Below are 17,878 nucleotides of genomic sequence, written 5' to 3'. Positions count from 1 at the left end.
ACAGGCACTCGTGTGGATCAGCAGCCTGGACTCACTGCACACCCACTGCACAGAGAGCTGCAGCACAGAGAGCTGTTCTATTTCCTGCACACACACAGTACACGGATATATGATGCATCATACTTCTTCAGCAGTTTAAAACTCAGTCTATTCTTTCTTCCACCCACAACAACACCTGGGACTGAATCTATGTAAGTACACTATTGTTTTCCTCTGTTTTAAACTGTCTGCTGCACATGTAAAGAACCATAAAGCCTGATGTATAGAGAATTATACACACATATCATGTGAATGTGACTCATGTGAGGGCAACATCTCAACTCTGCTTTGAGATATGATTCCTCAGTGTTCTAAATTTACTACTAAAGACTAAAGACCCAAAACTCATCATTCATTTAAATAAAATTGCTGCAACTCCAGGTACAAAAAGCGTAGACGAGTCAGTACAGTCTTTATATTGATAAGAGACTGTACATATGCAGTGGTTCCCAACCTGGATGCTGCATTTTGTTGTATCCTCTGTTGAGTTAGTGTGTTTTATCCTCATGCAATGAAAAAATTTGAATGTTGATGAAAACAAACAAGCAATAACTCAGCAACACTGTTCACAATAAACACGGCACACTGGCCTATAAGTTCTCAAGTTGACAAAGTTCTCAAACATGTAAAAAAAATGTAATATCTGTGGGATATTCTGTAACTTCAGAAGGACCAATGCTCAGCCTGCTGGTGATACACTATATTCTGTGACCTAGTGTAGTTTACCCACAGCTAACATTAAGTTCTATTAATTAAATACCAGGCATTCATTTAATGCATATGTATGTAATAATAAAGTAGAAATAATATCTTATTCAATGTGTTGTTTTTACTTAAGCTTCTCCGGCTGTTGCAAAACATGAAGTAGGGCAGAGTTAATGAATTAATGAGCACATTGTCAATGGTTTAGATATTATAGCCAATGCACCATACTTTTCTATATTACAAATATCATTCTGTTATTAATATCATTAGAGGAAGCTACAGACATCTATTTTAACACAAACAAACTGTAATTTATTTTGTTAATGTGCTGAGTAAAATAAAAAAAACAGTTTTTTTCAGTCTTCACCCAAACAAACAATTTAAAAGATCTAATAAAGGATTTGAAAGGATTGGGATTTGAACAGCACATTCACAACTGGAATCAGATTTGATAAAACTCCCTTCCCCTGAATAAAGTAATAACAAAAAGGCAGAAAAATGACATCCAGACCCCCAGATGAGACATCTCACCAGACATCTGATAAACTATTGATAATGGTTCCCCTAGGATCAGTTAGTACTACACCAGTCATTATTGCTATTGTAAGTCCTGCCTCTTTTTGATTTTGATTGGTTAGTGAGAAAGTGCGACAAGCGTGTTCATGCACCGAAGGTTTAACTGTTTTCAAGTGAATTCATTGTGTGTGTAGTGCACAAAATAGCTACTTCTGTACACTCAGGTTGTTTTTATGCCGAGGACATTGAGTTCTTTCCACCCTAAACTTTGTAGGTTGTAGTGAAACAAAAGATGCGGACAGTGCAAACAGCTGCTTGTCGACACAGGCGCTTACAGTGTGGCTCCTGCATTTTGCCTCATCTTTAACTTGAGGTTTTGTCCTGTAAAGAGCCTTTTGACAAAATCTAGTTTTAATACCTTCAATATTTCATTTGACATTGAGCTCAAACATGCTGCATGTTAATATTGTGTTGGCCACATCAGGGCAGCACATGAGTAACATCACAATTTATTTGTTTTGGTGACCTGAAGAAACTTCCCCCTCTTTCAGCTCTTATTTGGTCTCCACCAGCTCCCTAACAGATATATCTGGCTCTCAAGATGCCAAATGCTTAATTGTGTTCATCAGCTAGTTGCTAACTTTGTCTTTAAACCAGTTTTGTGCTGGGCAGGGATTGCACAGTGGCTAAAGCAGAGTTTTCCCCTGAAAACAGCTGCCTTCTCTGTTTAGAAATATTACTGATGAGAGTGAAAGTGAGAGAAATCTGGATACTTCACATCTTCAGGCCTCTAAAGGGGGAAAAAAATGGAAGAAAAAATAACTCTGTCATGAGGATTTAAGGTTGGGAACCACTGCCATGGGCCTAAAAATATATGAAGTGAAGTACCTGTAGAGTTTAGATACATATACTGTTTATATGGCATGAGAGCATACTTGTCTGCACTGTTTTTCTTAAAATATATCACCATAATCTAATTGTAGGAACCTAATATAGTTTAATACAACAGGTGGAAGCTTTCTCACAATGCATGTTGTTTCCAAAACACGTGGAAATAAACGTATTGGGGACTTGCTTTGAAACAAGCATTAAACGTTGTCTCATCATGTCATACCAGTCTTCAGCTTTCAATGTTGCTTGCTTGACATTCCACATGTGTTGTCCTGTGTCTGTGTTCTTGCTCATTTGTTGTTGCTTGTATGTGGTTCCTCCTCAGTTTCTGCACAGAGACCTCAGCGTTTGTTCCATCGTCCACAGGATGCATATGAATAGCTTATTAAATCAATGGAGTAAGTACTGAGAGATTCAAACACCTTTTCAACTCTACCTTTACATTGCATTTCTGTCAACTGAGAAACTAAAACACTGTCATTTTTCTTTACATGTGTATGTTTGATGTGTCACATCATAGTTTCATGTTGTGATGTTTTTAAACAAATTTCCTCTTGTTCAGAAAGTCTGTTTTAGGCTAGAGCTCAACTTGGAGATTCATGTAGGAAGTATTAAATGAATACATCACCTTATGATGATGATGATGATGATGATAATAATATAATACAACAATAACTTGAGCATTAAGAATATCTTAAATTATTATGATCAAAATCATTGTTTTGTTTTTATATTTTTCATTTCAATACATTTACTCACATGTCTTCCTTATGACTAGTTTATAATCGACCTCAATAAGTTAATGAAATGCCCAAGTCAAATCATGTGCATCCATGGTAACGTCAAGCATCTGTAAATCTCTTATTATCTCTGTTGTTTGCTGTTATGAGCACTGGCTCAATGTCTGATTTATCACCTTTTTATTTACCAAGCTTCCCAAGCTACCGCCTGGGAAGCTTGGTTACTCAGCTACAAGGTTCATGTTTGCAGTGGCTGCGTAGGTTGCTGCAGGCCTTTGAGCCATCTGTGTGGTCTACCTCTATTCCTCACTGAGGACTATATGCAATATTATATTATTCAAATAGGTGTATTGGAAAACAGGTTAGTATACATCATCTTAATTTTGTTAGTGTGTGTATGTTTTACAGGTTGTACAATAAGTTTAGGCCTGCAGTTTGTCTTTCACAAGCTGAGAGGGAAAGGAATGTGTGTGTGTGTGTGTGTGTCTGTGTGTGCCCACAAACTATTGACAGGTTTACAGTGTCATATGAAGAGCTTTGAAAAATAACTAGTGTGAAAGAAGGAGAGGACGGGGCATTCAACTTCTGACCAATCAGCCTCTCGAAAACTGCAAACACGACTGGCTACGTTGTTCACTCAGACGTGACCTTGGGCAGAGATGGGTGATCATTCAAACTGGCTAGATTAAGAAAAGGCTGATGTCCGATTCAGCATCATCTTACATTATGTCGCCATCTTTGGACCCAAGTACAGGCTAATTCATGTAAATGAACTTGATGATAAGATGCAAACTACTTGGAAGCCTATTCAAAGTGTGTAAGACTTCTCTTCATTCAGCATTCAGGGATCTCATGTTAAAAGCCAACTAAACACGTTGAGGCCCACAATTGTGCCGAACCTGTAACCCTTTAATAATTTAAATTTTCAATTATTTAGTTAATGTTTTCACAAGTCAGAAATGTAATTGTTTTAACCAGTTGAGTCAGATTTAAAAAGAAATTGATGTTAACAGGCTTCACTGAAAGTAATCTAACAAACCTTATGAAGGCCACATTGGTCATTTTAAGGAATGCAAACTTGCAGCTGGTACACATCAGCAACTGATCCAGCTTTTGTTAAACTGATTAAGTTTGCATGGTGGGTCCCCCTTAGAACATTAAACCATTACCACTGATAGATCAAAGATGAAAATCACATAAAATGTTTGAACCATGCAAATTTACATCTGAAAACCTCAGGGCTGGCCCAATCATGTCCTTTTTGTTTTCCTGCTCAATACAATGTTTTAATTCAGTTACAGTTAGGTGTGGGTTATTATAGCAGGTTACAAAATGGAACCACGTTTATAATACCCAGACTTATGTGTTATCACTGTTATATAATCCAATAGTTTAAGGTGTTAAAATCCATGAATATTACTTCAGGTTTTTAATTGAGATGATGTGTCAAGATGTTTACTATCCCTCCCTGCAGCTCCCTGCATGTTAACCATTCAGGAAATACTTGGTCCCATGTACCAGTGTAAGGGGCCCAGTAGATATATGGTTACAGTCAAGCAGTGACAGTGTTTCAAAACCTCAACATATACCTGAACTAATGCATTTGAATAGTTAAAGAGGGGAAGAAGTGATTCAGATTATTTTTCAGTTGAATATGGAATTAATTTAACTTCTTAATTTAATAGGTGTCTACATGCTATGGCTGTTAGAGCTTTAAATATTCTCTGATGACTTGTATTTTGTTGATGTACTTTAATTTTGTCAAACATTATAATGGCATACTTATTCTTTATAGTTTGCAAAATTTGGTCAATTCTAGCAAATAAAACAAAGCTGTTCTTCCTGTTTACTAAAGATTTCAGCCATTGTCTACTTTTATTAGCTTTAGGGAAGGCAATGCTAGTATGTCAGTCTGCCACTTTAATCCAGACATAAATATCTTAACAAGACATTTACATTAGTTGGAGTGACATGTAATTTATTACAGACATGTAATATGGGCCCATGATAACAAAGTGTGACAAAGTGTATTTAGCGTCAATATTTTATTTTGTCCAGTACTTTGGTTTATGACCTAATATCTGCAAAGCTAATGACATTCCCTGTAATTCATGTGATAAAGCGGGTCGTCCACTTACTAAAAGGTTGGTGGTTTGATCCCAGTCTCCCCTATTCCACGTGCCTAAGTGTCCTTGGGGAAGATACTGATACTAACCCAAATTGCCACCGACGCCTGTGCCCGCAGTGTGTGAATGATGTGTGATAGAGAAAGGGCACTGTTTAAATGTGTGTGTGAATGGGTGGATGGCAAACCTGTACCGTGAAGAGGTCATCATGACTAGAAAAGCACTGCATAAATAGGAATGTTCAACATCAACATCACCTGTACCTTGTACTTAAGCCTAATTAGCAAATATTAGCAAAACTAAGATGATGAATATTGCAAACATTATACCGTCTAAACATCACTTGGCATGTTAGCATTATTAATGAACGTGTTAAAACAAACATTTTAGTGCTGAAATGCTGGTGCACAGAGCCACTAACATGGCTGTAGGCTTATATAAAAGAACAGTTAATAGGCCATGACTGCTTCCAATACAAGCACCATCCCCAAGGCCATTAAGGGGCTTAAGCGCTTCAGCACATTTCCACAGAAATTCCACTTTTTCTTTGTTGCCAATTTTTAATCCCCAAATGTCTTTTTTAAAATAAATCTTAAATTTCAGGGAAAAGAAGTTGAAAAGATGCCCCCATTCGAATATTTATACTTTCCCTTCACCAAAACAGAAAAGTACCTACTGACTTTTTTTGTCCTGCCCCTTGGCACGTCACGTTCAAATGATCACTCTTCATTCGGTGTCCTGTTTTGTCTTCTTCCTTGGAGTTTGGTGCTGGGACTGCAACAGAAACCACATTACCACTTCCTCATGGTATTAAATGGTGTACCACAGGGCGGAGCACAGAACAGTCAAGACCATAATAACAGCTTTCTGTTGTATCAGAGAGTTTCCATCCTCATGATGCCTATGACTTGGGTGTTATGTAATCAAAATTCCAAATAATGCTGATGATTTGCTCACTATATAAACCTGTTTGTTTGGTTTGGTACTTGCAAAATGTTCCAGTATAAAGTGACAGAGAAAAACACAGTGGCTCATGATTTGAGCACAGAAATACTGTCCAGGTAAGAGAAAAACAAAACCTATCCTGTAACCTGAGCTTAAAGCAGTAAATGAAGATAGTGAGTGAGGTCAGTGGAGTGGAAGAAACACAAGAAGAAATGTATAATGTATTATTTCCTGAGTGATAATGGATTGTTTGACGTAAAGCCCTCAAAGTGAGCAGGTATCCACAACATCTAAATCTCTGGTTGAATAATAGTCAGTCACATGTTATTATACAGTCATTTCATTAAGTGCTAGCTTTAAAATATTTGCAAGAGATTGATACTGTATCTTCACATTAGCTCAATCCAAATGTGTTTGTGTAAAAATTAAGTGATTTGCGTAAAAAATGTGTGTAAACATATTAAGATGTTCCCTGTTAATTAGCTGTGTTAAACTGTGACTGCAGCATTTTAAATGAGACTTACAGCAGCAGACGCAGCTGCATGCTAACAGACTCAACAAATCTCTTTTGGCTCCTTGAGATACTGCAACTACACTACAACTACAGAATCTGCTTTCGTAACAACCAACAGTCAAAATCCATATCTATGGCCCTGTACACACCAGGTATTAACGTGTGTTTTTTGTGATCCAAATACGAGTGGACAGCTCTGAATGCGTGCTTTCACCTGACATTAAAATGTGGCCCCACATGCGTCTTGTTATCTGATCTTAGATCGGATCTCACATCCCTGCTCTATACAAACAAACACATACGTCAATTCTGTTCACGAAAACCAAGTTATGTTGTTTTTACCCAGTCTGAGTGTCACAAGTGTGTCAGATGTCTGTCTCTCTCTCTGTGTGTGTGTGTCTGTGTGTGTGTGTGTGTGTCGGCATGAGCAAGCGAAAGAGTGTTAGAGACGAGTCAGGAGAGTCTGAATATTTCTCGTGCAGCTGCGCTGTGAATAAGGATTTTACCAATTTAATGAAAGTATCGATCATTATGTGGTGATCAGTGCTGATATTGTGGCAGTGGTCATAAACAAATCAATGAGAAGAGAAAAAATGTGTTTGATTCATAGTGAAACTGCAGAGGGTCAGAGGACGTCAGCTCAGCAGAAGGTCCTTCCTATGTGGCCCAGGACGCACTGCGTTCACACTGCTAAAATAATGTGGACACATGTGGGCCAGACCACCTCCGAATATGATCTGGCAGGATCAGATCTACAATGCCTATAAAGAGTATTCACCCCCTTGGATGTTTCACCCTTTTGTTGCTTTTATACATGAAATCATGGTCAGTATAATTTGGCTTTTTGACAAGAATTTGCAGAAAAAAACTTTTTAATATCAAAGTGAAAACAGATTTTTACAAAATAATGTCAATTAATTAAAAATATATAAGGTAAAGTAAATGATTGCATAAATATTCACCCCCTTCAGGTCAGTATTTGGTAGATGCACCTTTGGCTGCAATCACAGCATGAGTCTGTGTGGATATGTCTCAATCAGGCTGGCACATCTGGACACTGCAATTTTTCTCCATTCTTCCTTGCAAAACAGCTCAAGCTCTGTCAGGTTGCCCGGGGATCGGGCGTGAACAGCTCTTTTCAAGTCCAGCCACAAATTCTCGATTGTATTGAGATCTGGGCTTTGACTTGGCCACTCCAGAACATTCACCTTGTTGTCTTTGAACCATTTCTGTGTAGCCTTTGCTGTATGCTTGGGGTCGTTGTCTTGCTGGAAAATAAATCTTCTCCCAAGTCGTAGTTCTCTTTCAGACTGAGTCAGATTATCCTCCAGGATTTGGCGATATTTTTCTGCATTCATGTTCCCCTCTACCTTTACAAGCCTTCCAGGGCCTGCTGCTGAGAAGCATCCCCAGAGCATGATGCTGCCACCACCATGCTTCACGGTGGAGATGGTGTGTTTGTGGTGATGTGCAGTGTTTGGTGTTCGCCAAACATAGCGTCTAGTCTGATGGCCAAAAAGCTCAATTTTTGTCTCATCAGACCAAAGAACCTTCTTCCAATTGACCTTGGAGTCTCCCACATGCCTTTTTCATATGAGCTTTTTTCAACAGTGGCTTTCTCTTTCCCACTTTCCCATACAGCTTCGACTGGTGAAGAACCCGGGCAACAGTTGAGCCACTGAAGCTTTGAACTCCTTCAGAGTGGTCGTAGGTGTCTTGGTGGCCTCCCTCACCAGTCTTCTTCTTGCCTGGTCACTCAGTTTGTGAGGACGGCCAGCTCTAGGCAGATTTAAACAAGTGCCATACTCCTTCCATTTCTTAATGATGGATTTAACTGAACTCTGTGGGACGTCCAGTGAGTTGGAAATCTTTTTGTAGCCATCTCCTGACTTATACTTTTCAATGATCTTTTCTCTGAGTTGCTTGGAGTGTTCTTTTGTCTTCATGTTGCAATTGTAGCAGGAATCCTGATGAACCAGAGACTGGACCTCCCAGACACAGGTGTTTTTATACTACAGTCACTTGACACACATCCACTGCACTCAGGTCATCTCCATTTCATTAATTGTGACACTGCTGGCATCAACTAGCTGGACCTCTGTTGAATTAGGTCAGTCACTTTAAAGGGGGTGAATATTTATGCAAACACTTATTTTACACTATATATTTTTAATTAATTGACAGTTTGTAAAAATCTGTTTTCACTTTGACATGAAAGAAGCTTTTTTTGCAAATTCTTGTCAAAAGATTATATTGACCATGATTTCATGTATAAAAGCAACAAAAGGGTGAAACATCCAAGGGGGGGTGAATACTTTTTATAGGCATTGTAGATCTTATTCCAGTGTGTTCACACCTGTTTTTAGAGTTGTCCACTTAGATTGGATCACAAGAACCACATGTTAATACCAGGTGTGTACTATGCCTATGCAATTTCTTTGATGGTTTCAGCGAAAAACCGTGCAAAAAAAGACATTTATTCCTGACTTGAACATATTCTTCACCTAAGTTTAATAACATTTAAATAATTCTGTTCCGGTCAGCTTCTATGATGTTATTTCTTCCTCAGATCTACTTTTATTTCCCATTCAGAAGCTCACTGTAAAAGTTCTTGGCAGTTGTTTTTCCCCTGGAGGCCGTATCTCCTTCTGGATCCACTTAGAATCGCGAAATCTAACTAACTAACAAGTTATATATTTTTCTAGCTATTGCAGAGTTTATTTTAAACTAAGCTAAGCTAACAGGACAACAGTTTCATATTGACCAAGACCTTACAAACATGGGTTGGTATCAGTCCTTTCATCTCAAGTCACACATATACTTAGGTTTAAATATAATCTGCACATGCATCGTTGCTGTCTCGGTAATTAACACCTTGTTTCTGTGGGATGCAATTCAGCACATGACCAGTGGGGATAGAATCAGAACGTAAGGCAGTTTTGGATCACCACAACATGGCGGAAGGTTTTATAGAGAAACTCATAGAACGTGACATAACCTCTCTGATGCTGCAGCTGTTTTTCCTGCACTAAACTCAACATCAGCAAATATGTTCTCCTGCAGCGTTGCCATGGTTTCTCTGTATGTTGTTGAGAAGTGACAGTTAAGATCGATAGGTTTTGGTGAAGGACAATTCAGCTCCCCAGTGGATTTTATTCCTCTAGATACACAAAAAGTACAGAGGAAAGTATGAGAACAATGAAGCTTGTGTCTTGTTTATTTTTTACACACATGTTATAGTCAAATGCACGTATATATCAGTGACCTAACTCCCGACAAGAATGAAAATAAGCATATCTCACAAATGTTGCAGTGTGTCCTTTAAAGTAGTGGAGTTTCTGTCAAAAATAAAGTGTCAAATTCTTTTGATGAGAAAAAATTGAATTGTTTATCCCAAACGAATCGTTTCTTCCATCTTAATTAACCCATTCCATAACTCAGCTACACATATCCTCCACATATAGCATTATTTCAGTCTTATCTATACACTGATTTCTGAGGCCACAAACACTGACTAAATCATCGAGTACAGGGAGAATTGAAACATGTTTGTGCTTGTTTTTAAGCCATTTGTTTAATCTACTTGAACACTGAAGCCTTTCCAATGTAGGACTGTTACAATGCACCCTAACAGCAGCCTTTCTGGCAGCATACACTTAAACCACATAGAGTAGGACTGATTGCATAACCTGTGGCAGTGTCATGCTTCATTCATTGTCTGAAAATCATGTTTTGCTTCCTCACCTCTAAAGATTACATAACATTATGACTGGTGCTGTGTGGAAGTACAGGAACAATGAGTTATCAACCAGCTTTTGTCATTACTGCCCATTGCATAATGTTAAGTAGACAAATTCAATATTGGGTTAGTTGGAAATGGATTGAAATCTATCGATCTCCCATGAATCCCCTCACACAATCTGCGTGCGGGACACTGCATCAGGCTCACAGTGCAGACAAGGAGGATCACTATTAATAAAGCTGTCACCAGAATTACTGATGCTGTAGGATTTTTGGATGGCATCAGCTTCAGGATGTGGTATACCAAATGGCTTCACCAACGTTTTGTTGTCATAATGTGGTAATGCGTCAATGATAACACGTCCAAACTGACGTCAGTGCACTTCAGACAAACACAATGATGATAGGTCAGTGGCTGCCAGCTTATGAAATGGTTATTGAGCACCGCTGCTGACGCCACTGAAGATGTTTAATCAATCAGTCAAATTTTATTTCTACAGTAAATATTTACAAATCACAATTTGTCTCTAAGGGCTTGATAGGTGCAACATCCTCTGCCCTTAACCCTCAACTAGAGTGAGGACAAACTACCAAAAAATCCCCTATTAACAGGGCAAAGATTCATTAGGAACCTCAGACAGAGCCACATGTGAGGGATCCCATTCCCAGGATGGACAGAAGTGCAATCGATGTTGCGTGTGGCTAATCACATCAACAAAATAACAGTATTTACAACATTGGTTTGAAGAACATCATGGAAAGGTGTGTCAATGTTTATGTATTTATACATAAGAAAATGTCTGATAGAGATGAAGGGAGCAGTAATGAAATAGTAATTGAAATTGAGGAGTTATTGTCAGCAATGTTAGAGTATGTGAGTATATTGTATATCAAGCAGTCTTGTTGTAATCATAGTCCATGATCAGCTTCCACCACAAACACAATCCACCACCACTATCCACCATCAGCTGCCACCACGGTCCACCATCATGCTCTCTGATCAATGATCAGTATACGATCCACCATCATGACGTTGAATGTTACACATTATGTGAGCTTTAAGCTTTAACAATGGTGCTGGTTCCCATGGGACCACAATAAACAGTGCTGTACTTGAAATTAAACAAATTTACTAACTGAACAGATTTGAAATATGAAAAGATAACCCAACTTAATCTTAACATTGTTATGCATTAACATGAATTTTGTAACATATTCAACAAGAAGCATGTGAACATATTTAGACAAACAGTAATATGAAGCTCATTGTTTTTGGTTTTAAGTCCCACAGCTTTGTGAACATAGTGAAGCATTTAGCAGAGTTGGAGGAGACCAAAATAGAGCTAAAAGGAGAGTAAAGATTGGATTTCCTACACTCAGAGGGGCAGAAAGATGACTTAAATGATAATTATGGAGGTGGCTCAGTGAGCACCTCCAGGTGAACCAGGGAGAGGGGATTGGCACAGCTCAGACTAGTTGGCCAATCAACTCTGCCAGAGCTGCCAGAGAGAGAGAAACACGTGGGAGAGACACAGGAACACAAGGAGAAACACATGAGAGACACTGAGCTGCAAAAAGTGAGAGGCCAGCAGAAAGTGCTGGCACTTTAAGTTGGAGTTTGATTTATGTTTTCTCACTTGTGTTGAAGGACATAATGAAATGCTGAAAAGCGAATGGTTTGTCTCTGGCTGTTGTGGTGAGACCCCGGTGGCATCGGACATTGCCACAATAATATTTGCTGGGAGTGTTTGTGCAGTTGTTTGCTACAATAGTGGATATACCTCTTGGAGGAGAATGATATGACAGTATTATGTTTACAGTTTGTTCTGCTGTCTAGAAGTGTAAATAAAACAAAAAATGCAGCTTTGAAAACTAAATTGATACCAACCTAAAGCAATATTTCACAGCTTGTTTTATCCTGATGTCACAACTTGATACACACTGAAATAGACCTCTACCTCAGCCGCTGTATTTGGCTTTTTTAAGTATATGCACAACAATTTTAATTTAAGTACTTAATAATCGCATGTATACATCCCAAGAGCTGCGTTTCTCGATCTTCCCCTCATTAGAGTGAGTGTTATAACTCTGAAGTAAATGGGACATACACTAACCACTGTACTTTTCCTTCCACAGTTTACATTCCTCAGTAGTGACATAAGCCATCATTGCACCATCCACCACAGACTGTGGTCAACAACACCAGTGGGCAGCCACAGCTATGTGTGATGTAGCTCTGACCATCCCTCATTGATCTGTCATCTAACATGAAACACTGATACCCCCCCAGCTGCCACCTCTGCCTTCAAAAAACTGCAGACGAAGGCAGAGTTCTGAGGCAAGCATCAAGTCCCTTTGGAAAATCCATGAAGCAGTTTACAGCTGCTGTGGTATGGCACAGGCCACTTTACTGGCTCAGCTCTAATTCACAGGCTACAGCCAAATATGTTGTGACCAGAGGGCTGCTGTTAAGGCAGACCAATGTTCTGCTATGCTGCAATTGTCTACATACTTTATGCCCAAAGTCACTGAGGCTTTAAAGATTATATTATCAAACTAAACTCTGACTAGAATATCAATTCAAGACATGATTTAGATTCTTTTCCACTTTCGTGATGGAGTTGGAACTGGAAAATATCTATGTCTGTGTGGACATCTTAATGGGTCTCGCGCAGTGCCTGTCCTTGTGAAAGAACCTCCTGTGATTCATCTGGTTCATTAACACGTATTATGTATAAAAGAAAACAGCAGATTGAGCCAACTCCTCTTTAACGAGTGTGACTTATATCATTCTGGCTTCAAGTGTGAACTCATGAGTGAGTCACCCCCTTGATGTCACCTAATGACGTGAATCCCCTTTGTTTGGAAGCTGACAGGGTCCTCCATGCTCAGAAGGGTTTGGTCCTGAAGCGTATAAACACACACACAAACACAACATACCCTCTGCTCTGAGCTAACATCACATCCCTGTACAATCTTTTGAAAATTCCTCAGAGAGAATCCTCGTGTTGACAGACGGAAATCTCGCTTAGGCGCAAACTGATTTTTATATTGTGTAACATTCTTTATCAGCTGAGGGGACGTCAGCAGGCAGCGGCCAGCCCTGATATTTCTATTGACTTTCTGTGTGGTCAGACGTAGGTCAAACTCACAGCGGGTTGTGATGAGTGACCTTCAACACAGACAGGCATATTTCCTGCATGTCGCTTGTGCAGCTTTCCAACTTTCACACTCTCTGAAAAAAAAAAAAAAAAGTCAGTGGTGGTAAAGAATCAGATCTTTGGAAGAAACTAACAACACAAGAGCCAAGAAAAACAGACAAGTGGGAAATGGGGAGTGAGACACACACTGCAGAGTGCGTCTATATTCAGCAGCAACAGTAACAGTGGCATTATTACCTTCCTTTGAAAATCATGAGATGCAAGATGCAGAATTATGTATTTGCACTAGAAGCTGGAAAATGATTCACACTTTGACTTGTTTTAAAAAACAGTCAGAGCTTTGTATGTATATTTATATTAATATTATTTTTTGTGTGTTTTAGCTCATTGCTTTGGTTATATGGCCTTCAGCTTTACTGTTTTGGTTCAGTCTCTCAGCTCTAAGTATTATTGTTTCCAGACACAACAAGCAACCATTTTCTATCCGGTAGGTAAATGAGAGTGAATATTAACCAGCCTACAAACATACATCACATTCCTGAGCCTTTCCAGATGAACTATATGTGTGAACGACAATGTCAGAACCAGCTCCCTCTTACAAAGTACATCTAATGTCTGATTGGGCCGATGTGTGAATAGAGCAGGTCATTGTCCGGAGAATTTACAGCAAGTGAGTGGACGTCCTGCACAGAAGTAGTCTGTAGGAAAGGAATATCCAGAGTAGGTGTGAACATGTTTCACAGGGAAAACCTCCGGGTATGTGCATTTGTGAAAGAGAAACTCTCAATGATTGTGATCTGAATCTCAGACATTGTCCAGACTTCGGACTTACTGCACAGTTAAAGTTACAGTTAACAACACATTTGTCATGCCATGGACAATATTTCATTTTAGATGTAAAAATAAGTGTCACTTGTCACCACAAAATAATTTATGAGTTAATTGCAGTTTCGATAGCGTTGACTATGGGTATTGAATAAGGAGGTGATGGCAGAAACAGCCTGAAACCATTAATCTATTATTTTCCCTTTCTACTTTCTGGGTGCTCAGTCACATGGCATAGGATGCCGTGATGTGTGTAGCCTATAAACTATAAAAATGTGGTGTTGCTGCAGGGTTTAACAGCACAAGGTTAGGTTGTGGCTGTGTACTTACATGAACAGATCAGCCCACAACAAAGAGGAAGTCGGACATTATACTCTCCTCCCGACACCATTACTCCACCAGTAAGGGTTATAGAGTCGGTGACAGCGAATTAAAGGTTAAAAATCTGGTATATGTAATAAATATTGGTTAGAAATATGCAGTGTCATTAAAAATCCATGCAATTTCCAAAAGTAGCTGGGCAATGTAGTCTTGTCTAAATATTACTCAGAAAGATCTAAACATGGCATTTATTGGTGGACTATTCTCAGCATCCCATTTAAGTAAATCGGCTGAGAGATGCAGCAACAGAGCAGTGTTTTTATGAGTGGTGACTGTTTAGTTGACACATGCTCAAGATAGACAGTATGATTTATGCAGACGGAAAAACAACATGGTATAGGCCAGTAGGAACAGGGTAGACAGGAAGAGAACAATAAGACCCTGATCAAACAAGTGCATCAATCATATATCTGAAATATCACAAGCCTGTCCAGTGGCTTCTAAGGTTTGGTTTTTAACAAAGCAATTTTCCCATACATAACAGAAACTCTGGTAAACAGTGCATTATGTCATTCAGTTAAATGCAGCTTGTCACAGTATTGTTTAATTTATAGTATTGTGTGATGTATCGCTATAAAAAAGGCAGGCAATGTAAATGTTTTGAGTCGTAACAATTATTTTTTAGATCCCAAAGGGAGGTGTAAAGAAAGTTTGTGAACCACAGTCATTCTGTCTCCAGTGCAGAGAGAAAAGAAGTAGTGAGAGATCCAGACGGGAGAATTAGACAGAGAGTGAGTGACAGCTGGATGATAGGGCTGCACTGTAAGCATTCCTCTCTGACAGTGTCAGAGCTGAAAGTGCCGTGATTGTTTAGTCCGGAGCCGAATGAACAAAAGCAGCCTGAATAGCCGGGGTTGATTCTCTCAGCTTGATTGACGAAACCGTGCCAATTGTGTTTGCGTGTCAGCGTGTGCTTTCCACCAACGTCATTGTAAAGGCGAGAGAGGCTGTTGTCATGGGAAACATAAACTTTGACCTGTGGTGTTGTTACACCAGCACTCTGTGGTGGAATCTAGGTCAGGAGTAACTGCTCTATGAGGAACAAGGTTCAAGATTGACTGTGGGAACTGAAGCTACCCTCAAACAATTAAATAATGTTAGGTGGATCAGCACCTCTGTTCACATCTGCCTATTTAAATTGATGATGCCGAGCCAGACTATTGTTACCTCTGCCAAAGAGGTTATGTTTTCATCTGTGTTTTTTGGGATTACCTCGAAACTTATTGGAAGGATGCAGTATGGGTCTGGGAAGAACCCAGAAAAATCCAGGAATTTCTTTTTTACTTTCTTGAACATTGCGAGATAGGCTGTTTTTTTTACATTTTACTTGATTTCTGAGAGAATGATGACAAAAAACTGCATATTTAGGGTACTGATATTTATGAATGTGTCCAATTTGGTGCAGATCTACGTAAAATCCGGATCTAATGAATTTAAATGTGGTTTCATAAGGGGACTGTTTGGGCCTTGGCAGAGTTATATGCTCTCTGTGCCATTGTAGTTCATCTGCCTCTGATTTGTCCTGTGTTTCAGGAAGACATGTTTATTTTATTAGCTCTCACCTTGGAACCTACAGTGTCCCATTGTCTTCAGAATACAGACCTACTCCTGGCCTGTATGCACTGGACTACAGATGGTGTTTGAAGGCATATAACAGTTAAAGAATACTTGTACTTGCTCTGTTGCCCAGTTAAATGAAAGGACTCTTACTACCATCTCTGCATTAGCTATGGAGCTATAGCCGGCTGGCTGTCAGCTTAGTTTAGCACAAACTCTAAAAGCAGAGGGAAACCAAGAATATTCCTCTGAAGTCGTGTCCCCACCGTGAAGTTGTTTAATAACTAGTTCAGATTCCAGGTAGTTTCTGGCCTGGCCATGAAATTGTTCCATCAAAAAGGTCCCTGTTGATGAATGGTAAATGGTCTATATTTATATAGCACTTTTCTAGTCTTTATGACCACTCAAAGAGCTTTAGAGTACAGATTTAACATCCACCCTTTCACACACATTCATAAAGTGCATTTATGTGCAGCACTTTCTCCATCGCACATCACTCACAGTGCTGGCACATCCGTCAAAGGCAATTTGGGGTTCAGAATAGGACTGGGCAATTAAACGAAAAATGTATCGAAATAAATATCGACATTTATAACCATTAACTGACTTGATCCTGCTCATGTCGGCTAATTTGGTTCATACTTTCCCCGATGCGTGCATTGAACGTTCTGTGCCACACGTCCTCCCTCCTCACTCCCCCGCTGACCATGTTAACAATAAACAACATCACTAATCAGAAGTTATTAGGACACGTACAGGACTTGACATTTAAACACAGTGATTTTAAGTCATCGCCCAGTCCAAGTTTAGTATCTTGCCTAAGCACACTTAGGCACCCAGAATCAGAACCTTCTATCTTCTGGTTAGTGGACGACCCGCTCTACCTCCTGAGCCCACAAATTGTCAGTTTAATAATTTGGATTATCAATTGATTAAACAATGAGGATACAGTTTGTTAATTAAAGGTTGCTGGTAGGTGTGTTTTGGGCAAGAGAGTAAGTCTGGCAAGTGTATTTCCAAAAATGACAAACTATCCCAACAGTTCCGTAACAATATCACATGCAGGGCATCTAGTTTTCTGGTCTGGTGCAACCATGACAGCAGATTGGACACATGCTTCCCAATCATGAGGAACAGCAGGATTCACTGTTACATAGACCAAAGTGTAATTGGCATGTCAGTTTTATGAAAATGTTTTCTGATTGTAATAACAATGACAGGTTATACTTAGTGTTATCATCTGCCTATCAACAACAATCATCAGAAAAGGCAGTTTCATGTCATTTTTACAGCTAAAATAAAAATAATTGAAGTCAGATTTGATTAATTTTGCATTGCTTGAATTAAATTAGACCAACATACATCTCATATAACTTTACTGCTTCATAATAATTTCCCAGCACTCTTATTCCAACTTAAAACGTATATTTTTGGAAAGAAGCACATATTTAATGCAGGCCAATATGACTCAGAGGGGAGCCAGCTCCCATTTCCTGCTTTGGCTGCAAAAGCGAACACTACAAGGGGAAGGGTGGGACACATCCAGTTCCACCACCATGAGTTTGACTCCCAGAAATTAAAAGTTTGTTGCTCCAAAGAAAAATGCACCTTTAAGTTTAAATATGAGTAAGTTCTGGACATGATAGGCTGCAGCTTTTAAACCATATACAGCTAGTAGTATTTTTACAGTTTTTTTGTCCATGTACAATAAGTAGTTTCACAAAAATGTACATCATT

The 17,878-nt window shown here is 39.1% G+C and overlaps 1 protein-coding gene across 2 annotated transcripts in view; it reads left to right on the top strand.

Annotated features, from left to right (window-relative positions):
* zgc:162952 (PKc_LIMK_like_unk domain-containing protein) overlaps window positions 1-17,878 on the top strand; it is a 30,600-nt gene continuing 12,722 nt past the window's right edge. Inside the window, exons 1-2 of one of the 2 annotated variants that reach the window (XM_034595836.1) lie at window positions 1-191; window positions 2,477-2,549. In XM_034595836.1, coding sequence (XP_034451727.1) covers window positions 2,519-2,549 — 31 coding nt within the window. In that variant the 5' untranslated portion in view covers window positions 1-191; window positions 2,477-2,518. The remainder of the gene's footprint in view (window positions 192-2,476; window positions 2,550-17,878) is intronic. The other variant, XM_034595837.1, reaches the window with a different exon arrangement.

The sequence above is a fragment of the Hippoglossus hippoglossus genome, chromosome 9 (genome assembly GCF_009819705.1).
Source record: "Hippoglossus hippoglossus isolate fHipHip1 chromosome 9, fHipHip1.pri, whole genome shotgun sequence".
In the NCBI taxonomy this organism is placed as follows: domain Eukaryota; kingdom Metazoa; phylum Chordata; class Actinopteri; order Pleuronectiformes; family Pleuronectidae; genus Hippoglossus; species Hippoglossus hippoglossus.
The sequence above is the reverse complement of the archived record's forward strand: the minus strand, read 5'-3'. Positions and strand labels throughout refer to the sequence as shown.